The sequence below is a fragment of the Botryllus schlosseri genome, chromosome 3 (assembly GCF_051294905.1).
Source record: "Botryllus schlosseri isolate E-star chromosome 3, Bs_hap1, whole genome shotgun sequence".
Classification (NCBI taxonomy): domain Eukaryota; kingdom Metazoa; phylum Chordata; class Ascidiacea; order Stolidobranchia; family Styelidae; genus Botryllus; species Botryllus schlosseri.
In genome coordinates this window covers 12,546,690-12,573,565 of record NC_137238.1, presented here as the reverse complement: position 1 = coordinate 12,573,565, position 26,876 = coordinate 12,546,690, and the positions used below count along the sequence as shown (strand labels likewise).

Sequence of the window (26,876 nt, the reverse complement as noted above, 5' to 3'; positions counted from 1 at the left end):
TAACGCGCTTCCTCGTTTCTAATCATCCATAGGCCCATTCTTGTCTGCTTGATACACTCGTATTCTCGCATTGGGACGCAATTACATTTTACTCTCACGTTTGATTCAACTCGTTAATCACACCAAGGTCACATCTCATGGTGGGTTGCACAATTCAAAATTGCAATAAAAATGGGGCCCGAACGGAAAAAGGTTGGAAAACACTGATCCATCTCGTAATCTATGAATTGATTATTCAACAATTTAGCCGTAGATCCGTAATTTACTTACTCGGCTTTTCAGCCTATTTTCCAATGATTATGAGTATCCTTTCACGGCCCCCCTGAAACTAGTCCGCGAGGGGCTCCGCCGACCCCAGTTTAAAAACCCTTGCCCAATAAGACACATTACAACCGCGTCAAATGACTTGAGAGGTTTTGAACTTGGCATAGATTTCGTCTAATCCTATTCTACAAGTATCGAATGATTTGCATCATGAATAAAGCAGGACATTGCCACTGGCATTTACACGGAAACAGGTACTTAATTTTAAATATTCTTTCGCGTGTTTTGTACATCGTCTCTCATTTCTCAACTGCTTAAAGATTTATATCGACGACGACGTGATCTTTTATTGTCTGCGAGTGTAGAATTGCCTGAGGTAAAGTCAGACCTGACAGCTCTATCGTTTTTGGTTCACTTGATGTCTCTTCACGCAATGTACTGCAACGTACCGTACCGAATTCCTAATTCCAGAGCGTATGTGATTAACGACTACTCTGTTTAAACTTTGTGTTGTAACTTTCAATAGATGGGACAATCAACGACCTGCCAGGAACCACTACAACCGATTATTCAGCAACTTCATCACGAGAAAAGGATCCGTGGTTGAAAACACCATAGTTGAAAACTTGGAACAGTATTTCAATATTTATGACGTCGGTGCTGTCGTAGAGGATATGCATCGTTTTGCGGAAACGTCGTAATATTATGAGGACAAAATCAAAAATAGCGAAAAAAGCATTAAATTCAATATTCTTCAGTTGTAGTCGTTTATTTCTTCTCAATTTTGTTTTATATTTGCTTCCTGCTTTCAATTTTATTAGCTAAATCTGAATTTACTTTCTCGCTGTGATCAATCGATCATGTTTCATTTACTCTCACTTTTAATGCCATGATAGCTGTTCTTACTGAACTCTCCGTTGTAGGATGACCTAACGACTTCCGATAATCATTATTTACCAATCAGGAATTCACACGTAAATAAGATAAAACATCACCGTCGCATAAAGGAAATACTTGAACGAAAGGACGGTGCTGAACCATTTCCGGCTACTAACGATTTTTCTTACTAAATCGATGTATAACAAGATAACATAATCACTGTTCAATCGAGTCCACGTTTGGGACTGACGGGATAGTGTTGCATACCCTGACCACTTTCAGTGAGAACTCGTATTCGCGTCAGATATAGTGTGAATCTCCAGGAATTCGTACTGGTATAGACTGAAGTTGAGGGTGCCAAATCGAGTGGCAATTCACTTCTAATAGAAATACTTCATTGGAATATTTATATCGGAGCAAGTGAACAATAAGCATGCTGTTACTTATGAATACATAGGGAACAAATAAAATCTGGTGTAATCCAACTGTTGAACCCATTCGTACTGTTTCACCGTAAACGTCTGCTCGTTCCCAATGTGAGTTGTTAAATTTCAACAAGCAATTCAATCTTGTCTAACTACGCAGCATATTGTTGTTGTACATATATTGACTTCATTCATCATGTAGGTATATCATAAATATCGACTTTTACTTACTCGATTACCAGACCTGTACAAACTACCCATTTAGTTAGTCGACTGTGAACTAACTGACGGTTTTGTGAGTAAATCCAGTTCTAGTTGCGGATAGTCAAAATTGAGTGGTTCTAGTTCTAGTTCTAGTTGCAGATATTGAAAAGTGAGGAATTCTAGTTGTAGTTGCAGATTTGAAAAAAAAAACAGTCGTTGCGGAAGAATTAGAAAGCAGGTGTCGTCGTTTTAGAGAATTTAGATGTCGATGTTCTGTTGAATGATGTTCGTGCAGCTAATATTTGCCATCATTTTAGTAACAGTGCGTAGTAAACGGGCGGGTTGTTGGAGTCGAAATATTTCTAATTTCAGACTTGAAACCCCGTCATTTTAAAATACCGATTCCAGGTCTGATATTTCCGATCAAATAAAATATTATTGTGTAACCTAGGATAAGGAAATCCAGTTCAGAACGGTTCTTAGCATTCAATGACTTTGGAGCCCCTACGCAAGAGGTGGGCAATTCTTTTTCTGGGAATAAGAATCGGGAAATACGTTGGCGGTTTATAACTCAAAAGTATGTCTAAATAATCAGGAAATGTCGGCAAAGTACAACAAAAGTACCAGAAACGAATATCTTTCGTTAAGAGCGCACGAACACAAGTTGGTATTTTTATATGGAGCTCATCACTTTCCTCTTCTGTTCACATCTGTATCGTGGGGCCCAGATTGTAAAGGGCACTATTATGTTGAAATTTTTAAAAATGAAGACGTATTGTGTCTCGCGTGCAAAAATTCTCAAGATTAATTATCATATCTCTAAAATTCGGGAGTCAAATCATCAATTGAATATGCATGTCGACGGCCGCCAACACTTACTAATTGAATTACGTGTCGACGGCAGCACAGATTTCCTTCTACGGCCGCAGGTTGGCCCCGCTTGGTTTATGGTATCAATAGGCATGTGAATAGCAGATTATAAAATATAATATCCTTCAAGAATGCTGAAAATTATCGTTGTAACAACAATGATACCGTGGCACCCGAATATGCGGAATCGGGTTGAATGGTCCAGACGACTGTTCCCTCCAAGCTGCGCGCGTGCGAGGCTGCGCACTGCTTATAAAGTCACCGCGCACAGAAAAACGTGTGCCGTGCACAAGAACGCCGAAGGGATAATTTTTTTTTGTCTTTACGCGCTGTTGTCCAATGGACTGCGCAGTGAGTTGGTGAGTGCGCGGAGATTCGTGAAAAATTTGAGGGAACATTGGTCGAGACCAAAAATAGATGGGATTATCGCTACCCTCCTCAACGAATATCTGCATTTTTATTCATGCTAAACAAACGTAGAATCACTGCTCTTGAAAACAATTTGAATGATAAACTGTGATATCTATCGCATTCATTTACGAAGAGGTAGAAGTTACATGAAGTTCGGAATGAATAAAGCATCTAAATGGATTTTCTTACAGCCCTTACGCCGTTGAGCGATCGTGGAACCCATCAAGTCAGTCGACCTATCGACTCGCAACATTGACTACTGTCAGTCCTGGCTGAATTATATTCGCCGATACTTATGATTCACGAGATTTATTTCAAATAAGACACGGTGCGCAAACACATTATACACTTCGAAATGATTGATGAGACGTTGTAACTCGATTTCATAGCTTCATGCAGTAGTGAAATCATGAAATAACTGATGAGTAGCCGACCATGAAAGATAGGAGGCGGGAGTCTTTTTCGGATCCGTGAATGGATAGTTCTTCGATGGTACTTCGATCGATATTTAAAGTTTTGTTCGTATTTTCATTTCAGAAAATATCGTGTACATGTCCCGATTTCCGTTTCCCCGATCGTTCCACGCGACTCCAGAACTAGTACGATCGTTGTAAAGGCCATTCAAATTGCTATAATGACATTTATTATACCACCAGCCACCACTGAATCCTTGAGCGCAATGAAATGATTCATGCGAGTCATGATCTGCATTTTTGGCAGAGAATTGCTGGTTGTCATAAAAGGATGCGAAGCTGTCCGTCGCATTTCCAGAATATCTGCTGACGGAAATTCGGTAAAAGTCCGATGCAGGTCCAACGCTGAAATTTCTGCAGAAATACGTTTATTTTGACGGTAGGCGAAACTTCTATTTAGTCATTTAATATTTGGTCGATCACACAGACCAGGGGGCAACCTTTTCGGCGAAAGGGTCACTTGGGATATACGAATCATTGCGCGGGCCAGTTGAATGTTGATGACATTTTATTAGTTGTCCGATAGGAGCGAACCGGAATAGGTAACAGTGAAACATAAGACATATCTTACTACGCATCAAAACCGATAACAATTATGTCTTGAAAACTCAGCGGGCATTAATGTCACATTCGCGCGAAGCGCGAAAATCTCACAAAGATGATAAATGAATTCGGTCAATAATAATGTTGTTTGCGAATATTGCGGTTTGTCTCTCTTTACCGCTCGGCTGATTTGGCAAAGATAGGATTATTAGGCGCTCTGACATATCAATATCGAAGGTGTCGGCGAACATGCGTCTATCATTTTGTGCCAAGGCTTCATCGCCGACGATATTTCTACGAGTGCACACACGGAGTCGCATGTTTGACGACTCGTTCATCCATAACTCTGGAGAGGGTCCAATACTAAAAGCAATAAATCGAGTGACAATAAATCGCGTAAAATTCCAAGAAAAATTTCGAGTCAAATCAATCTTACCCGAATTATTTTACTTTATGGTAATATACGAAGATATACGAAAATGTGGCTGGGCCCTGGCTACACTAAGGCGTCGGAGCTGGTATTTCAGTCACCAACATCCCAAATTCACGGCCAGGCTAATCAAATTTTTATTTGGCCTCACAAGTTCACAATAAACTAACCGGGTAATTATTTTATAGATAATAAGATTATGTACGAAAGTTACCTCGCGGCCAACTCAAAACGATCTCGCGAGCCACGGGTTGGCCGCTCCTAACATAGACTAATCACAACTAGAAGTTCTACTCTCATAATCAAGTTTATCCAGTTAAGTAATACCAATAAAATGTCATTTATGTATAGTCAATATACAAATGAACTACTTTCGCCAACAAAATTTGCAATACGGGCTGTGCCTCCAAGACGAAATGTCTTCGCCGTGGCAAATGAGCATACCATATTAATCAAATTGTATTGTTTAAACTGATTATAGATTAGGGCTGCCATATTCGTGAATATAAAATCCCAGACAAATTTGTGATGCCGCATAAGTAGAACCATTTCCATTATTTTCAAGATAAGTAGTAGCAGTGGTGGCCCTACGATTGGGGGCCCTAGGCGAAACTTCCAGGAGAGCTCATCTATATTAACGCAACTTCCGTGGGGCTCCCCCCAGACCCCCCTCTGATAACGGTGAATTAAAGGTTAATAATTAAAATTTAAATGTTCTACACCTTGTAGACTGTTCCGTAATTATATTATGTGTACATCAGTATGTGACTGTTCACCAGAGTTAGCTCAATTGTAATTTGTAATTGAGCTGAATGTAATTAAATACATTTTTTCATGTAATTGTAATTGTAACTGTAATTGAAGCATTTTTATTTTGTGTAATTGTAATTTGATAAACATTTTGCTCAATTACAATTTCAATTACATTGTTATGGAAACCTGACAATCACAACATAAAATAATCAATCAATCATTTATTCTTCACACCAGTGAAAATCCGGTACGGATCAGGATGACGACGAGGGGCCGTAAGGCCTTAGTATATAGTCGCCACCTGTAATAATTAGTGTATTTACATCAGTGTTCTATGCGATTCGCGTTATAACTAGATAATTCAGCCGTGCTAAATTGTTTTTCATACTTCAGTAGCAACAGAAAACATTGTGAATCACAATATAGGCTAAACCAGTGGTTCTCAAACTGGGGGGCGTGCCCCCCTTGGGTGGCGTGAAAGCATCTGAAGGGGGGGGGGCGAAGCTCCGGTAAACTGAAATTCTTTCCGCGCATGGCGCGATTCACCTCGATTTCACAGTTGTTGCTCTGTGTATAGTCCGAATTTAATATTGGAGAATTCTCTCATCAACAGTCATAACCCTCCATACCATTAAGCTATCTGTAAGGATTGCTACCATTCTGGTTTCATTGCGTGATATGACGATGAAGTGGCACGAAATATTTCACTGTCATAAAAGGGGGCGTGTCTAAAAAAGTTAGAGAACCAGTGGGCTAAACTAAATCTTAATATTTCGAAAATGGATGAACAGCAAATAAACTCTTCTGAAACCTGTGCTGAACCATTTCCTACACCACGGTCAGAGTTTTATTTTTATATCTCTGACAAGTACCTAGGCTTGCTGCAACAATTGCAAAAAAAAATTCAAGTTTCCAACCAAAGCTTCTACAAACTTTGCCAAATTTACTGGGCCAGAAATTTTCGCACCCTAATGTTCATCAAATGCTATCGAACAGTTTCCGAGCAAGGGAAAATGAAAATGCGAACCAAAATATTGTAATTCGTAGTTATCAGGAGGTTCTTTCCTGTTGCATTTATTTTAATTTTAAACAGCTTATCGGTATCATCCTTATCGCTGACGCCTTACCAATTACATTTCATTATACCCACTCAGCTCCGAGTAGCCTAATCGTTTGATTACATTTCATTGAATGTCCTGTAGCCTATTCGCTGTTAGTCGCTCAAACTTTTGGTTGTTAACAGTTGCTTGAAACATTTTTCTGTGTTTGTAGTTTTCAGTACTCATGATTAGGAATAGCTCGAATACGTTCGAGTTTTTTTTTAATTAAAGGGTATTCTACGTATCATGAATGAAAAATGAATAGCTTGAGACTGTTGCTAATTACGTCGCTACGGTTGTTAAAGAACACCTCTATATCGAATTAATTACTTGTTTACGAGTTATTGTAATTGCAATTGTAATAATTACATGTTTAACAGTAATTGTAATGTAATTGAAACATGCAATGGAGTAATTGTAATTGTAATTGTAATTGAACTGAATTAATCTAATGGATCCAATTCTACTGTTCACTGCTCCTTTCAAAAAGATAAACTTGCAGCATACAAAATAATTATAACGCCATGCTAAAGTACAATAAACGACTTGTCATGTTTGAAAACTAGTGAACAAGTGAGCTATAGCGCGTGTCGAGACATACCTATTCAGAAGAAATATGGAATGTAGTATGATGTAATAGTTCACCAAGACAACTGCAGGCCAAATAGACCACATGAATTTAGAATGCTGTCGGCTGACATTAGTAATGAGCCAGCACACCGCGTCAAGGTTTCAGCCATGTGCTGGATAAGGCCTACCTTTTTTCCACAAAGAAGATTTTGTTGTATGATTAGGCATAAAGCAAAATGTGTGGCAATGTGGTCCAACACCAGTAATACCATAGGAACACATCATACTGGTATCACCTGTCAAGAGCTAGTTTCACGATCTGTAATAACCTGCCTGGTTAGATTAAACAATGAAAGCCGCAAATAGCATAGACAAAAGTTCACTACAAAATATACCATATACGAATTTGACAGCACTGTTACATCATTCAAGTCAATGAGGCAATATCATTGGTGGAAAAACAGCACCACCCTCAATTTGTACAGAACGTTCCTGAGCTGACATAGCTGGATTGAAATATTTGTGTAGCGGTCCAAAATTTGTATTGTCACTTTCTTTCTGAATTTGAACCAACTTCCTTTTCTGATATTCCGACTTACATTTAGCATGTAGTCACGGCATTGTAGCAGACACTTGACTGCGGTAATTAGGAGATGCTGATGCTACCAATTACAACATTACATATAAATGAGTGATAACTAGGGCGATTTTTTTTTGACCTAAAAAATGAAAGATTTTGACCTAAAAATTCTAAATTTTGACATTTTTTGACCTTAAAAAACTAAATTTTGACCAAATTTTGACCTAACGTATGCAAATTAGGTGTTTTCCCAAAAAATGTTAGAATTGCACTACTTATCCTCATTTCTGGTTTGAACTGTCTGTCCGTACAAAGTAGTTTTCCCTGAAAAAACATTTTTGACTCAAAAACTGACAAATTTTTACATGACAAAATATTGTTTTAACAAAATCTGGCCCTATGATGAATTACAGTACATGACGTACTATGGTGAAAATAATTAAAATTTGTTGTAGTACAACGAAAGATACTTTTCCACATTCTCGGCGGTATATCTACATATCTAGTTCCAGATATCCCTGATTCTCGGGTAAAAAGTGTCTGTCTTTACTAGGTAGCTTGTCAATAATGGAGATGTGGCGAGATAGCGCAGTGGGATAATTCACAGCTACAACACCAATGGGTAGTGGGTTCTAGTCCGACCGAGGTCGACTCCAGAATTCCTACCCAAGTGTTGAAGGTTTATCTATAGGTTCCTCCTCGCCATCTCATCCGCGTAAGCGGTGTTTTACAAAAAGCATAGAAGTGAGCCGTGCTACAGGTTGGCAGATACTCGGCGGATACGGAATCGAAAATAAGGAATATCGGCCTGGTGTAAATGACCATTGTAGTCGACAAACACCATGAATATACAAACAACAAGAAGAATGAAGAAATAACGTTCAATTGTTGCAGCTGTTGACTGACAACACTGAAGTTGTGCGAGCGTACACTGCTGGTGATACACCGTGTTGCTTCATTCTGACAATGGTGTACATCTAAATTTTCATAAAGATGTAAAGAGCCATGCAGCCTTGCTTCACTTAGGATATTGCGGTACGTTGAGCGTAACACCGTGTCAACCTATTTGTTTCATTTGTCAGTGTTTATGATTCAGACAATTCGCTGTCTGCAACGGTAGGCCTAAAGTAGGCTACAAGCTGTAAAATGTCAAACGATAAGTTCACCGATTGTGCAAAATCTACGATACAAATGAAATGCAGGTTTCAAAATATTTAGTATTTGTAAACAATTTTGACTTTTTTTGACCTAACGCTAAAATTTTGACCTTATTTTGACTTTTTTTGACATGTCAAAAAAAATCGCCCTAGTGATAACAAACTCATTGTAGCTAATGAAATATACGGTTGTCAACTGACGAGTGCTCCTCACTAAATATTCTGTTTACCGAGTCATCTTTATGTTCAACTGGTAGGCCCATTCAAGAATGTAATGGTAAAAATTTTCTAATGCAGCACCTGATCTTAGGGCAAGTTTTGGTTGCAGTCAAATCCGTGGAATGTTGCAGTAAAAAATTGTACTTATATTTCACAGAAGTTGCACTAAAAAAGGTGTATTTATGGAGAAGTTCCATAAATTATTAAGGTATGAGATACTCGAATCTATCCATTTCCAAGGCAGTGTAGCAAAACTCAGAGTCGACGACTTCAACAAAATCAATAGCTAAGAAATGACCCAGAGATAATATAATTTTAGGCGTTCTAGCCTGAATGTACGTCAAATCAGAAATGACCTCGAATTTAAACAACAGTGAAATAATCTAGCGATCAATTTACATATAGTACCAAATATTTCCAGTAAAAAGTTAGCTCCATGAAAAATCGAAAAGCTGCAAAAACTTGCTTGAAAAATGAAGAAAAGTTGCAATATAAGATTCTTCCAAACGGCTTAAAACACCACACTACATAGCCTCTGAGTATTTAGGAAGCTGCTGGAAGTTGTAAAACAAAGTTGCAAATGTTGCAAGAACTTGCCCTGTGATCATTCAATTCTTTCCTCTGCCCTGATGAAATTTAGCTAATTGTTTGGTCACATCTTTTTCGGTGACATCACTTTAAACTTCACAACAAATTGAATATATGTTGCCTTCTGTACACCTTTCTCAATGATATAGCCATTCAAACCTTTCTAGTATCGTCATATATTTTTAAGGCATCATATAGCAGGCATCAGGCTGCTAGAACCTTTCCTGCATGCAAGATCTATTGTATATCTAATTGTAGTACGCCACCATCACCAATTAAAATACATCCACCTCCGATAAAACAAATATTTTCTGCCAACAGTATAAACACTTTCTGACTGACTGTACCGGGTTCACGTTGATCATGGTAAATTCGAAAATACGCTGCCAATCCGGAGACAAGAAATGAACAAATTTACCATCACAACAACCCTGAGAATGGATTTCCATTCAGAACAGGCCTAGTCAATAACTAATATGTTGAGTCATGAGGATGGCCAAGTAAACAACATTATAAATATTAGCCTACAGCTTTCATTTGTTTTCAAATGATTATTCCCTTTGATATTGTGGATATTCAGGCTCAGTGTGGACTTGCTTCATTATATAACGGGCTCAGAAATTCAATTATCGAGCACCGTTTACAGTACCATACCATGTATTTCCGCGGTTATTCACAAAATGATAACTAAAATTCGTCTGAATGTGTGAGGGGGGCCCTCATGAAATCAAAGTCAGCTCTTTTAACGGGCTCAGAAATTCAATTATCGAACACCGTTTACGGTACCATATTCTACATTGATACATGTATTTACAAGATTATTCGCAGAATGATAACTAAAATTCGCATAAATGTAGGAGGAGTCCCTCATAAAATCAAAGTAATCTCTTTTCAAGGGTAGAGAAATTTAATGATCGACTACTGTTTACGGTACCATATTCTACATGTGTACATATATTTTCACGGTTATTCAAAAACTGATAACCAAAAATCGCGTAAATGGAGAAGGGGGCCCCTCATAAAATCAAAGTAAGCTCTCGTACCGGGTGCATAAATTTAATGATCAACCACTCTTTACTGTACCATATTCTAAATGAGTAGGCCTACATGCATTTGCACGGTTATTAGCAAAATGATAAGCAAAAATCGCCTAGATGTAGTAGGGAACCCTCATAAAATCTTTAGTAGTAAGCTCTTCAAACGTCTGCATTAATTTAATGATCAACCACTGTTTACGGTACTATAGTCGACTTGGGTACTGGTATTTTCATAGTTATTCGCATAAGGATAACTAACATTTGCGTAAATGTAGGAGGGGGCCTTTAGCTAATGACAAAATGGATAGAGATCACAAAATCAAAGTGATCGCTTTTATCGGGTGAAGAAATTTAATGTTCGGCTACTGCTTACGACATCTTATTCTACATTGGTGCATGGATTTTATTGGTTATTCGTAAAATGATAACTAAAAAATGAGAATTGATGATTGACCCTTATTTACGGTACAATACCATATTCTTTATGATTACAAGGATTTCCGCGGCTTTCAGAAAATGGTAATACTTGCAAAAAAAAGCGTTTTAAGAAAGCGCGTAAATCAACCAGGGGACCCCTAAGCAACCGCCCACCTCGCCTACCCCAAAAGTGACCACTCAGTAGAAGTATCCATATAAATGTCTGATATAAAGCACATATGAAGGAGACTTGAAATATAAATTATTTATTGAGTAAAAATATTCAAGTTAAGGTGAAACTGGTCAAGAAAATGAAATCACACAATAGTCTACACGATTTTTGCGCCAAGATTCCTTTGGATCATTTGGATTTCGCGGTATTTTTGTTCTATCATGTCACGTTCGGAAGATAATATCTATGTCGATTTTTGCTACTTTTTCGGGGTAGTCAAGTAGATTTCTTCTACTTGCAGTACTTACTGAAGTTGAAATTTTTTTCAAACTACTTACACTTCTACCTGAACAGCATTTTAGATAAACTATTTACTTTCGCAATCGGGATTTTGAAAAGTAGAAAGTGGAAAAGAATGCACCACTCTCACGAGTTACATGATCATTAGAACTGCGTGACACGGCCCCTAAAGCACGGTAACTTAATATATTTTCGAGCAATCTACCGATGGGTGATGTGATTATAGACATTTTGCGTTATCCAAAAAGAAACATCTTGCGATTTCGTATGTAGCCACCTCCGACTAACTGTTGAAAGTATGCGACCACCCTCCCCGCGACCAAATATACGTAGATATTTACTGGCTTTTAGTAATTCTGAGACCTTTCATTTCATATTCCATTTAAAGTAGTTTTCACATGTCTTAGAAATTACTACTTCTACTAGTAATTGAGTAGAACTGTAAGGCGTAACATGTGCTACTTGAGTAGCAATGCCGATCACTTCGACCAACTCTAGTTCTCAGTATGATATTACGGCAAATCAGAAACCAACAAAAGGGTAAAGCTTTCGGTATTTAGAACTGGCGTTTAATCACGCAAAACACTAACAAAAAGCATCGAAACCATTTTAAAACATGACTGGAAGTTAACAAATGCTCATCTTCGGCTTTGTTCCAGCGTAGAAACATAGTATTTGGTGTAGGCCACAGAATATCCTATGTCGAGACAAATCGACTGTCCTAGAATCGATGCATATTTATTTCTATTGTGAAGCAACACGCTCTTCGGGTTTCGTATTGAGCTGTTAGTAAGCAGTGTCCTTTCATCTGGTTGTCTATAACAGACATTGCAAAAGAAGCCGTTTATATCATGGCAATAAACTAAAAAAACAGTTCAGAAACAGCTTTCCTTGATTCCGATATAATGTGACAGTACATGGAAACTGGAGAAAAATTAGCATGATAAGCACAGGCGGAGATTAATGATGATAAATTCTTTCAAGTTCGCATAATAAGCACTTTTTTCTTTGTAAAAGCAGACATCCTATTTCTTTTATTATTGCAAAGCAAGCTTACAGGGCCACACATTATCGTCATGTTGCTTACGATTACCCCTGACAAGTCTCAGCCAAAAATATTCGGGTTCATTTCAAGATGAATGTACTATTCAATTGTATATTGAAGTTCTATACCTCCAAGAAGCTCTTCAACTATCTTCCACATAATATACCAACAATACAATGTATATTGTTCGCAAACTTTCACGTTTTACAAAAGAGCAGTGTGCTGTCACAAAATGCATTGACCGATTAAGTCTGCAGAACAGCACTATGAAGATAGATAACGTAGGGAACTCAATTAGGTACGGAGCTACTAATCACAGCGTTTAAAAAAGGAATGGTATATAAAGATGATAACTGCAACCGACTAAAAAAAGTGGCATCCACATATAAATTTATGGGTCGAAAAGAGGTCCTAATTGAAAGAAGATAGAGAATTACTGGATTCAAGTTCACTGAAAACTCAGTTATTCTGTTCTACAACAATCCTGGTTTCATCATTATAGATGTTTCCAATAATAATATTTGATTTGTTGTTGTAGTGCGTAATGTCACTAACGAAAGTCGAAATTTGAGTAATTTATGAAAATGAGAAAAATACATACCGAAAAAATCTGAAGTGATAGATATATTCTGAGCACAGAGTCGGATTCAGCAACCTAATATTAGCGTACATCAGTCATTAAAAATTTTCGGGCCATAATTTTTTGAAATTTGTAGACCACTGTCATAATTTGTGGGTCGAAAAGAGCTTCTGATTGAACGAAGATAGAGAATCACTGGATTTAGGTTCACCGGAAATTCACTGATTCTGTTCTACAGCAACCTAGGTTTCATGATAGATGATTTCAATACTGTTGCAGTTGTATGCAAATCGTGATGTCACCAATGAAAGCCGAAATTTGATTAATTTAAGAAAATGAGAAATATTCATACGGAATATATCGGACGTGATAGAGAAATTCTGAGCACAGAATTGGATTCAGCAACCTCAAATTAGCCAAAATCAATCACTGAAATTTTTAGCGCAAAAGTTTTTTCGAAACTCGTAGACCAGTGTAATTTATCTTCAAGTATACAAAACCTATGTGAGTACTGCAATATAGTATGAGTAGGCCTACTTGAGAGAAATCATCTCCGATTAAGTCTATGATCTGCTTATTAGGGATGGTGTGAACGTGAGGTTCACGTTCGCGTTCTGTGTGTGAACCTCGGAAAGTTAGAGGTTCGCGTTCACAACAGAACCTTGGTAGGTTCTGCACTGTGAACCTTTTTCATATATTACAATTTTCACTTCATTATAACATCTTTGGCTCAAATTTATTGCATTTCAACTGCGGGCCACTCTACGCACGGCGCTGGCAGCATAAAAAAATCAACAATAAACGAGCATGCATCTTCGCAATCTCAAAAATTTTACTTGCTTTGATAGGAAAGTTTGCTCGAAATATCTAGCTTTCTCTATTCTGTGAGCTTGACCAGCAATCCCACAACATCACGAGCGAAATATACTGCATGTAGTCAGCGAATGATGCTTATTCAACCAATCAATGAGATTGATATCGTTTTCTGATGTAGAAAATCAAGCAGGCGCACGGAGTCAATCTTGACTTCATATGGTAATGTGTCATTAAAACCAAATCCGTGCGATTCAGGTGTTGGCTACTGCCAATAAACTTGTTAATGGGGTAATATCGGGGGCAAGTATAGAAACCTATTTTACACTCTGCTCAATATCAATGTAACAATACTCAGACGCCGACTACATTGCACGGTCTGGCCTAGACCGTTAAGGCGTAAGCTTATATTGCCTGGCAAGTCCTCGTCGAAATTGTCGGCGAAGCGACGGAAGATATTGATTTTATGGAATTATTATATCATTTGATTGCATCAGTTTATACATTTGGCGACATTTAAAACGCCAATATGTACTTCAGCATTGTGGCATTATGTGGCCCGAGTCGTCGCTTATCGTGTACAATTGAACATTAATATAGGCTAATACTTCATTGAAAGATAAGGTTGGAATTAGCAAAATGACGTCACGTGACGTCATGAGGTTCACGTTCGCGTTCACACAGAACCTTTTAAAAAGGTTCGCGTTCACACGAACCTGAACCTTTCAGAGGTTCACACCATCCCTACTGCTTATGGCCTTATAATTTCTCAGGTGCGCATGGCTTTGGATTTGTAATAGTAGGTCAGGTTCGAATATGAGACCGGTTTAGGAATCCCACTCGGAACCAGATTTGGAATCAAACATCACACTAATGTTCGTGCGAATATGAATCGCTACTGGATTTGAATGTCAGGTCAGACACATAATGCAGGATTCACAGGTGAAAATACGAGATCTGCCTATTAGGCTCGGTGTGGCGGGAGATCTAAAACGAGTTCAAGAACCATTCGATGTTATGCAACCATCGTATAGCAGGAGTTCTGTTGCAGGACTATAAACGCCCATTTATGCATCATTGTTGGGATACCTATCTTCCTGTCAAATCCAATCAACAAAGTTACAACACTTCGGCGATACCTCTCTTCGATATCAAAGCAAAAGTGGACGCGCCTTTACTAGATAGATATCTGTCACACCTTCGCAGTCTATTCGCGCATTGCGCGGTAAAATGTGATAGGCGAGTTATCTACATCAGGGCCGGCCAACCCATGTCCCGCGAGAAGGTTTTGAGTGGCCCGCGAGGTAATTTCCGAAATTTCTAATGTTATCAAAAATGGATTGCAAAGATTGTGAACTTGTGAGGCCAACCAAAAATTTGATTAGTCTGGTCGCAACACTTGAGATGTGATGACTAAAATATCAGTTCCGACGCATTGGCAGATCCATGAGCCAGTCACATATTGGTAGATCTTCGTACACTACAATAAAGCAGAATGATTTGCGATAGATTTATGAAAAGTACAAAATTTTCTACACCTTTCGCGCAGCATGTTGTCACTCGATTTCTTGATTTTAATATTGTTGCCCCTTTGTGCAAATGAAAGAACGCTTAATGTATCAGATTGAATCTAACTATATTCGCAATTACGAGACAGAGTGTCGTTAAACATATGCGACTTTACGTTTGCACTGGCAGAAAGACCGTCGACTATGAAACCTAGGCATAAAATGATTGACGCATGTTGGTCGAAACTTTCGATATCGATATGTCCAGACGCCGATTGCCCAGTCCTTGCAAACTGAGCCCAGCGATATACAGCAGATAGTCAGACGACAATATTATTGACCTGTGAACTTCAAAAAAGTTTCTCGCTTCGCGCGGCTAGTGGCCCGCGCAACAGTTCGTCAATCGAATGTGGCCCTTTGGCTGAAAAGGTTGACCAGCCCTGATCTACATGCTGAGAATGGTCACGACGTCAAAAAAGCAGAGGTGGTCAGTAACGAAGTACTTCTACTTTTTCGAAGTACTCAAGTAGTTTTCCTCTACTTCTGGTACTTACTCAAGTAGATAGAATATTAGCTACTTTTACTTCTACTTCGTAATATTTAGTGATCTACTTACTTACTTTTCGCTATTTTCAGTTTGTCAAGTAGAAGTAGTGTAACCCCCAATTAGAAAGAGAAACTGTGGAATTGTCGGGCTGTTTTCACGGAGTTTTAACTTTCAATCTTAAGAAAATTTAAGTCAAACCCATAATTTCCGTCGCACTTCACATCAAGTATATATAGAGTTACAAATATGTTTTCACGAAAGTGAATATTATTTAGGTTGCACGTTGCATTGCACCGCATTGTCGCCCATATGACATATTTCGTCACAGTAAATATGGCCCATCATGACGATTGAAACTACCGTTTCGAAATCTACCATTTACCCATCATATCGTAATCGTAACCCATGGCGTGTCCTATTCTGGAAATGTGGGCTCTGACGTTTTCAGTGTTAAATGTGTTGTAGCAGACCAACGTTAAAACTGCCGTGAAAAAAGACATAAATACATTTTCCGCTTTTCTGTTGTAGTATTTGTAGTTCTCGTTCAATTCACAGTATCATTTACAGTTCTAATTGGTTTCAGTTCTTTTTTCTGGGGAACATACATGTTTAAGTTTAAAAGCAAGTGTAGCATCGACGTCTATTTTGCTAAACAATTACACTATGTGGCATTTTTGCGTTATGCCATATTTTGTTATCGTCGTATACGAATCGCGCAGAGTGTTAACAACGTATCCATACAACTTCTCCGTATGGCTCTTCTACTAAACTAAAGGCCGTAATATGCGTGAGGGAACATGTCATGACATTTTCTAAAACGCGGGATGTTCGAGTTAACAAAAGATCACTATCTCATTTCCATAGCAAAACTATCTTTGCATCTCATGATTAGGTGGAATGTTCATGCTGTCGGAAATTTATACCTCCTGGGATGCATCAATATGCGTTGTACATGAAACTCTCTTCACCTTCCGCATATCTCAATTTGCCGCTTTTGAGAGTCCATGCAAACGTATTATGACCGTTTTTAAAACTACTTACTTACTTGAGTAGATTTAAAGCCAGCAAATTCTACTTCTACTTCAAGTAGTTTTAGGTTGCTTATGGAAAAAGTACTTCTACTCGTACTTGAGTAGATTTTTGCGTCGCTACTTCTACTTCTACTTGAGTAGCTTTCTTGACTACTTTGACCACCTCTGCAAAAAAGTGGCAGCTTATATTCTGAAAATTCAACACAAGTCTGGTGAAATCCGGACGTATGGGAGCTTCAACATCGGATTGCATGAAACTGTATATTAGGGTTGTCCATAATTTGGAAAATCTTACAAATCCTCGGTTGTAATGTCTTATTCGATAGATTATTGATGAAAAACGACACTGAGCCTGAAAGAAGCTCACAGAAAGGCCGTTAAGATTTCGTGCAAAGCGTTTGAAAGTAGCTGCCGAAGAATGGGCGTGCCACCGACCATAGAACGGCGAGAAGACTAGTAATCAAGAAACCACGGCTCTTGATTGGATAATCGGATATGCTTCAATGACCACGTCAGCAGCAGCTTGCTGATTAGGTGAACAGGGAGTCTGCTACTGGCGGCGATTCTGAAAGCGCATTGTATGTAGGTTGACAGATAATGATTTAGGATTGATTAAGGGTATGTTGAGGTACGAAATACATGATGAACAAACAACAGCTGCTTCACAAAAACGTCTAAAGCATGACTGCTTTATTGTGAAAGAAACCGCCGTAGCCTATATGCCTTGTTTTCAACGAGGGAAAGCATAGGCGCTTATGCAAGTGGCGACGGATTCCTAGTTTCAAAAATAATATATCATTATTGAATACAAAGATAAAGCTTAACAATGACACTATAGTTTGTGTGATCTCATTGGGTTCAGGTTGTAGTACATAGTTGAAGTTTTGAAAGCTCTAAGGGTCGGCTGAATCAGCGGGTTATGCTTGGCAATTGTCAGATGCTTGCATCAAACTGTATTCACTTGCAAGTGTTGTCAGAGTCCTTGATGATGACGCAGAAAAGAGGCGTAAAAGTAAGCACATAATATGCCGGATATGATATGTCAAATTCCTTACTAATCGCGCAGAAAAGGGGTGTAAAGGTAAAAACAGACAATGCTGCATAGTGCATAGTATCCAGCGTAGTTTGCATATCATATCAAGCAGGGGCTGTGCATGCATTTAAACCTCGTTTCTGCGACATCATTAGGGACTTTGAAAACATTTACAAGTGAATTCAATTTGCTGCAAACATCTGATGAGTGCAAAGCCTAACCGTCTGATTCAGCCGATCGCTAGAGCATTCAAAAATTCAACTATGTACTGCAACCTGAGCCCAATAAGATCACCTAACTTATAGTGTCATTGTTAAGCTTTATCTTTGTATTCAATAATGATATATTATTTCTGAAACTAGGAATCCGTCGCCACTTGCATAAGCGCCTATGCTTTCCCTCGTTGAAAACAAGGCATATAGGCTACGGCGGTTTCTTTCACAATAAAGCAGTCATGCTTTAGACGTTTTTGTGAAGCAGCTGTTGTTTGTTCATCATGTATTTCGTACCTCAACATACCCTTGATCAATCCTAAATCATTATCTGTCAACCTACATACAATGCGCTTTCAGAATCGCCGCCAGTAGCAGACTCCTTGTTCACCTAATCAGCAAGCTGCTGCTGACGTGGTCATTGAAGCATAGCCGATTATCCAATCAAGAGCCGTGGTTTCTTGATTACTAGTCTTCTCGCCGTTCTATGGTCGGTGGCACGCCCATTCTTCGGCAGCTACTTTCAAACGCTTTGCACGAAATCTAAACGGCCTTTCTGTGAGCTTCTTTCAGGCTCAGTGTCGTTTTTTATCAATAATCTATCGAATAAGACATTACAACCGAGGATTTGTAAGATTTTCCAAATTATGGACAACCCTACTGTATATATATAACTTTACAGCGCTAAGTAAATTACGCCATCAGTCCTAGATTGACTACACATGTGTGGCGTCGTCAGAAGATAATCGATAATCATACAAAAATATTGCGGTTTCGTGATTCCACACCTCCTTTGCAATTTTACCTGTATTTTGCGTACAATCGTGTTCCATTGTTCGTAATCATATCGATTCTCAGTTCCTGTGTGCCATCGCTCGTTATGCGGTGGATTGTTTCGAGGCCTGAATTAACACAAATTTCATGGCATGAATGTTCATTATATTATTGTATGAAGAATCAACATGTTATCACAATTGTATGTTGACAGGTAGGCCTAGTGGAGATGAAGTCCTAGACACAATTTTGATGAATCATAACAGAGCCTACTTTGTACGGCCAATATGGTAAATTTCAGATAGGCAATCCTCGTCGATGTATTTTACCACTCTAGGCTATAGGAAGAGATTGCTAGTTGACGAAAAGTCACAGTGTGCCCGTAAATAAGACGATCTGACAATGCAGAGGACGATTAGCTTATTTTCAATTCATCAGTTACTGCAAAGAAACATTTCGCATGGTGAGATATAACGGCATAGTACATTTGGACAGGCGTACTTCGTTAATTACAATCAACCATGATCAAACCTATGACAAGATTCGAGACACCCAGGGTTGCAATGAGAAAATGAACTCCTTAGCAACTCAACTGATGATTCATTCATTCATTCTAAACACGCTGGGCATAACTGAGTACATGGTGATTCGAATCCGAGTCGAATATTCCGAGTACCACCTAGCACAGTGGTTCCCAAACGGCGGGGAATTCCCCACTGGTGGGGAATTCAATGGTTTCTGGTGGGGAATAGACACATTTGTTCAAAATTGTATGTAGAACAGTCTACCTATTCACGGAGACACACGCGGAATTACCGTTACCAGTTAACTGCTCTGGAATGTATATAACGAAAATTATATTGCGTGCTGTTCACAAAACCTCGTTTTAACTCTGGATGGCCAATCACGGCGTCACAAATGCATCCAGCACGACTAGTTTGACGTGAAATACCGCTTTCGCAAAATTTTCAGCGTTACGGGTAGCGGTACACAATACGTTTTATGTTGCAGTTATAGGCGATTGTCTAGCGTACTGGTGTGGTTGTGTGTCTTGTTTAGTAAAACCAGCAAAAAGCTGCTCTGTGATGACAAAATTGCTGGGTAGTGGGGAACAGGACCGTAACTGCCGCACCCCAAACCCCTCAATGGTGGGGGGGGGGGGCGAGCTCGAAGGGGCCCAAATTTATTTCGTGAATTGGCATAGATCAAAGTATCTTTTAAAATTTATGCCACTTTTTCAAACAAATTTCACGCTGAGTGCGCGATTTAATATTGCCAATTATCTAATTATTGAGTACCCTTCCCCACGAAAATACGTAGAATTTATAGAAATGGAGACTTTGGCTTTGGTATTACTGCGCCACGACGCACCAAGGCATGTGAAGTTATAGGCCAGGTAACATGCAACTCCGAGAAGTGTGACAGAACGATCAGCAGCGAGAAGACCTTAGCCCAGAAGGAATGCCCTTGTCGTGACCCACAACTTCGATATATCTAAAATATACATATATGTTTAATGGGCTAAATGGCTGGCTCCGAATGTTCCTGTCATGGCAATGTGAGCCCCACAGGACAAATACCATCCCGCAGGGAAAAATTATTTGACAGTAAAGCAATACCATGGGGATTTTCATATCTTTCCACATCGTAGATATAGGAGGTCACGGAATAGCATAATACAACGAAGTCAATATACCAACGGGTCCGCCCGAAGACGTTCAATTCTTATTTAGGGGTCGTGCCTTTTCCAACACACCTCACTCAGCTGTACCGGTAAATCTGATTACGTAAGCAGAGAGGGGATAAAAATTTGATTGCAAAATATATGCAATTTGCGATCATATTGGCCGATTCAAACACGAATTATATAGATTTTTCGCGCTTGGCGCGTTTAGTCGAAGTAGGGCGTCGCACTAAGCAGTAGACCCAATGTAGCTGATAAGTTGTGGGGGAAAAGCGTACAGGCTCAGAGGGGCTGAGGGGGTTCTGGGGCCCAATACCAACGTTTTTTTTGGCGGGGCTAACAAAGTGCTGTTACGGTCCTGGTGGGGAATGAAGGCTCGGAATAAATCTGAAGTGGGGAATGAAGAAAAAAAGGTTGGGAACCACTGACCTAGCATCACGTCATAACAGTAATAATGACTAGAACATTCCAATATTATATGTCTGTTTTGTGCGACGACAAGAAAATGGTGCCAGTTTCACGTCCAAAATAATTTCATATTTCTGAGCAATGACTATTTCGTAATGGATTGCGACCATTGGGAGGGTCGATGTCTAATTGTTTATTTACCATGATTCGCCGTTTCATCAGTATTCGCATCCTTGTGCATGTGCAATGTGCATCATGTTTTGCGATGCTGAGATACGGTGTTTATAGCCCCCAATGATGAAAATACAGTATCGAAATTATGGTTTTCTTTGATGAAATATCAGTCTTGGCGTGAAAGCGTACATTTTCGTTACTCGAAATGCTCGACTTTTACTACTCGAATAGTATCATTATAGTATCATTGAGAGTCAAATCGTTCTACCGAGCCCTCGTAACATCACACTACAATTTTGAATGAACATAAACCAGCCAATATACGCCGAGCACTGGTGGATAATCCTCATATGCAGTTCCTAAAGCTAAACCATGCTATAATGTAGGACTACGTGTGCATGGATCTTAATTGGGCAGAAAAACATGAATTTTAATGACTACATAGCAGTGTTGGGATCAAGTCACTACCTTCGAGTCACGAGTCATCTCGAGTCATTGCGGATTTTGACTCGAGTCAAGTCAAGTCAATCGATTTTCGGAGGTGACTCGAGTCAAGCCGAGTCAAGTCAAGTCAAGTCACGAGTCAAGTCACAATTCAAGTCAAATTGAATTTTCGAAGTATGAATGATGATTCCAAGTCAATACATTTTGCTAGCTGTGTGAAAAACAGATTGATTGGTCATTTATCTGGAATCAAATAACGAATATAAAGTAAATTATATATAAAAGTGGCTTTGTATCCCTCACGCACGCGTAGAACTACTAATAACATAGTCAGCGAAAATAGTGGAGCGAATACGAAGCATCGAGAAGTTAAGACAAATTTATATGGTTCAGTACACTACCCCCACACATCCACGGGAATATAAACGCATAAACTATATTCGTTCGGTTTAAATAATACAAGAGTGTTGTTTAAGGTGAGCACTGCGCAATGTATGGACTGAGCCGTCTAAGGAACGGAGATACGTTGCTATTAGATTAACTTATTGCTGGCACATTGACGCAAGCTGTGATCATTTCGTTTGCATTCAATTTCTTTGTGATGGAACAATGGAGTATTAGTGAAACGTACAATCCGTGAATGACTGGTTGCTCTTACAAGTCACACCGGCGTATCGCGAACAATTTGTACATAAAAAGAGATTTGTGGTACAGAACTTCAGAATAACGCGAAACAATAACTTCATATTGGTAATTTATTCGCTAAAAGCTTTTCGACTAACTCTCATCAGTAGCGAACGTTAGTGATGGGGTGAATCAAATTCGAAATGTAAGAACTATTTTGTCTGTATGACGTAGTAATAACAGAAACAAACAACTAGTAGACGGGCTAGATACGGTAGTAACGGTACAAAACAAACGAATATGTACTCGTTAACGTTTGTTTTGTACCGTTACTACCGTATCCAGCCCGTCTACTAGTTGTTTGTTTTTGTTATTATTACGTCATACAGACAAAATAGTTCTTACATTTCGAATTTGATTCACTCCATCACTAACGTTCGCTACTGATGAGAGTTAGTCGAAAAGCTTTTAGCGAATAAATTAACAATATGAAGTTATTGTTTCGCGTAATTTGTACATAACAAGATACAGTGATTTAATCGACACCGTTTATTTGATGACTTGAAATTGACTCGTAAATTTAGCTCCGAGTCACGAGTCAATCCACATTTCTCAAGCGCCGAGTCAAGTCAAGTCAAGTCATTTTTACAAAGTGACTCGAGTCAAGTCAAGTCATACGAAAAAGTTGACTCGAGTCATCCCAACACTGCTACATAGTAATACCCTACCTAGCCAAAATTCACGACGCTTTTCCCCGAAACCCTCGACATAATCGTTCCACGTTCGATAAAAGTCTTCTGAACCATCCATTCGGCGCTGGAAGACCTGAAAGACGTATACGAGCACTCTCAAATAATAACCTTTTATTTCGATAAGATGTCAACGATATTTTTGGATAGAGTATAAATCAGTGAAATGACAACGGTTAACCAGCGTACAAAACAAATCGTAACAACTGCGACGCAAAATCGAAAAAAAACGATACAACTTACATGCGCTCACACACTTACACATGTGCCACTTACTCAACTGTCAGTAAACAGCAATGCACTCCAAATTTGATCGTGATTTGTCATATTAGTAATGAGTCAGAGGAATTATCGTCTTGAAATCGATTCGGTTCACTACTAGTACTGAATGATCCGAATCTTAGACATGTAGATTAGAATCATCCCGCATAATCATCCGCTTGCTCTAGTTAGAGGAGGTGAGTGGCGCAGTGTATATAACGACTCCGCAAAGACACCAATGTTTGCAGGTTCGAACTCCAGTTCAGACTAGTTTCTATGTGTAGGAGGTTATCTGGGCTCGTCCTCGCCGATCCCTCTGTGCTGTACTGCATTGAAAAGTTTGAAAACACGATAAGCCACGCTGTACAATGTCGGCACAAAACAACCGAAGTTGGATGCATGCGACAGAGTCTGTGACTGAAGAGTGAAAGTGAAGGGAAGGATACAAAACATACAAAGTCATTGAAAACTGATATATACAATATCAATATCGTGATGCACAAGTCCTAAAATGCGTCACAGAAATGTATAGGATTAATAAAAAATGTGCTTTAATTATTCAGATATGGCACCATGCCAATATGTGCTGACCATGGACACACACTTTAGTATAGTGCCACAGCGTTGGTCGGATTCAATTCAGAATGCGACCACAGCCTAGGTTCAGCTGTAGGAGTAAGCCATGTGGCCGCGTATACGGCCAATTCCCTCTATTGGAGTTTGGAATAGGGCTATGCAAACACCTATGTCAGTGCTCTTCAGATGAGGTGCATGGTTCACTCGAGACTAACCAAAATATGTAGGCCTATGGGGTGCACCAGTGCGAAAAGGTATACAAGGGTGGATCACGAACTGGTCACATTAAACCGAAAATATTTACAGAAACAATTAGCGAGCACAACTGCAATAACCATATCAATGCTAACCAGAGTGGTGTCGGTTCTTGAGCATTCCAATTTTTAATTTATGGGTCCTACCACTGACACCACTGACATTAAAGATTTGATTATTCTCCAAAGGAATTTTGTTACGAAACTAATATGTAGTGAAACTCAAGCTGACTTTTAGGCGAACCTGGTAAATATGCCAAACACCCCAGTGATTATTCAAATGCCAATAATGTATTTACGCTAAAAGAGGTTTTCTTGTTTGTGTGAAATCAAACCTCGGAAGAGAGATTCAATCACAAACATCTATCTATTAATTAGAGGAGAATTCGAAAAAATATAATTAATATTGTACAACAACAAAAAACTATGATTAAGAAGTCTCATTGCTATTTTCTTAAGTTCGTTTGAATGCTGTTTTGAACACACGACAGGGGGTCTACTTGCAAGTAGCCTACAGCCATAATCAAACTCTCGAACCGACAGTGTGTAAACTTTTGGCATATTTAATTGGTATGGTGATATTCATTTTGATTTATCATAACAACTTTCATATCAGTTTACCTTTTGGGTAAACAGGGTGCTTTATGGATTCACCAAACCAAAAAAGGCTATGAAGAGCTCCGCACTATAATAAAGCATAGGGCTATACCCTGGGTCCATCCATGGCAGTTTAAAAAAATAGGACCGTAGGTATACCCAATACCGCTTCGAGCTCGATCTGACCGATTTTATAAATTTCCAAAGCACTTTTCTCAACTTGTTCTGAAGAGAACATCAGAAGTCAACTGATTTTCGAGAAATATCCGTTGTAATGTTTTGTTATGTGTGAAATTTATCTTTTATTGCTTTCGTTCTTTTAATAATCCGTTGATGCACACTGTGCATTGCACATTTCATTTTGTGCACAAGTATTCGATGTGTAGTTAGATTGGTATTATGGTTGATATTTGTTCTTATGTTTCAGCGTAGATTTGGGTTTCCACGATGCATGCAGATTATCATAAATGTTCCGCGGGTTGGTAAAGGTTAATAACTGCCGGTTTAGTTGTATCATGTCCCCGAGGCTGAATTCGTGATATAGTCTCGTAGAACCCTATAATGTTTTATCCGTATAGCCGAAGATGAATTTTATTTCAAAGTAACCTACAATGTAACGTAAATAGAGACCGTGACGCACCAGAACCTTACGGGAGATAAGCGCCACTACTACTTTTTACTGTTTTACTGTGAATAAAGAATATTATAATAATAGTTGTATCATGCTTTGGAAAGTGATAAACGCTTCAACTTGAGTATTTCCAGCGGTACTACTACTGAGTAGGAGTGACACATTAATTACATTTGAAAATAAAATGCATCAATTCATCAAGAACGATCTCCATCAACTCCTAATGGAAAACGTTATGTTCAACTGACTGTCCATCTTCCCCCGTCAGTCTTAAGGTCACAGTAACCCGTAAGCGTCTTCAACCCTTTCACGAAAATTGATACTATTCCATCTGAACTGTTAGGGTAATTCATTGGGTCGTTTTCGTTGTCGTCGCAGCTTGCAATGCTCGCAAAAGCTGTGAAATGAGGAAACTGAAATCAGGATAGCCACTTTGGCAGCATAACCCCCCAACACCCATATAACATGGAGAGTTTGGAGGGTGTTCGAAATTGTTTCGTAAAATCATCATAAATTATTTTCTATTTATATGGTATGAGAATTGAATTGGTCATTCGTCAGAATATCGCAGCATTGCAAACAGAATATCGCTATCAACACCACAGCCGCGTTGCAATTATTTAAAAGATCATTTTTTCTATTCCATCACCAAAGTTTCGAAGTATTTCGTGAAGCAAATGGCAATTAACGATGAAATATCGTTGATTCGGTCATACGCCTACCATGTTCAACTCATTATTATGGAATGAGAATGTACCTGTATTTTTGTAGATTCCGTATCTATCAAGGCATAGAAAATTAAACCATTATTTGGCGACATGACATAGCACGATTGCGGTCCTGATTGCACTCTTTCTACAGTGAGTAACAAGAAGGATGCCGCTAATCTAATTCAGCGCGATACTTGCTTCTTGTCGTCATTACAAATTTATGTTGAGAAAAATACCTTTCATAAATTCTCTTCCAATCACCTCCTCGATCGCTGTCATGTTTGTAGTACCCGGAGATCCGGAGGGTCCTACCGGACCGACTTGTCCACGCGGGCCAATGGTCCCCGGTCTACCCACTGGTCCCACAGGCCCGATAGGGCCCGGTAACCCTCTTGGCCCCGCCTTACCGATTCTGGCTCCTATCTCGACATTCCAATCATCGCGTTCGCCCAAGGAATTGCATTGCTGACAGACTAGATTGCGAAAATCGGTGCATTCAGTATGTGCTATCACGACAGTCATACATCGAAGAATGTTAAGTGTTGCTAATAATAGTACTGACGCCATCTGAATGTAATTACATTAAGGTTCAAAAATTGTACTGGGAAATGGGAGAAAATAAACTATGAGCCACACATGTTAAGCAGTTACGGCAACAACGTGATCAAGGTCTGCGAAACATATTCAAGGGCTCCTCGAACCCTCTATGTCTATACTTCATTAAAATGATTATTAAACCCAATTTGTAACTTTTTTCAAATTATGGAAATCACAAGGCAGTTTAGCTTCATAACTGCTAAAACTTCACGACTCACATTATCAGAATAAC

The 26,876-nt window shown here is 39.0% G+C and overlaps 1 protein-coding gene across 1 annotated transcript; it reads right to left on the bottom strand.

Moving 5' to 3' along the window:
* Positions 1-3,521: 3,521 nt before the first annotated feature.
* On the bottom strand, positions 3,522-26,637 carry LOC145435799 (ficolin-1-like). Its single transcript, XM_080313070.1, has 5 exons — positions 26,284-26,637; positions 25,586-25,734; positions 22,998-23,094; positions 18,967-19,063; positions 3,522-3,880 (listed from the first exon to the last, which is right to left on the bottom strand). Exons 1-5 carry the CDS (start codon positions 26,612-26,614, stop codon positions 3,562-3,564), a joined length of 993 nt encoding a protein of 330 aa, XP_080169196.1. The 5' UTR covers positions 26,615-26,637; the 3' UTR covers positions 3,522-3,561.
* Between the last annotated feature and the right edge of the window lie 239 nt (positions 26,638-26,876).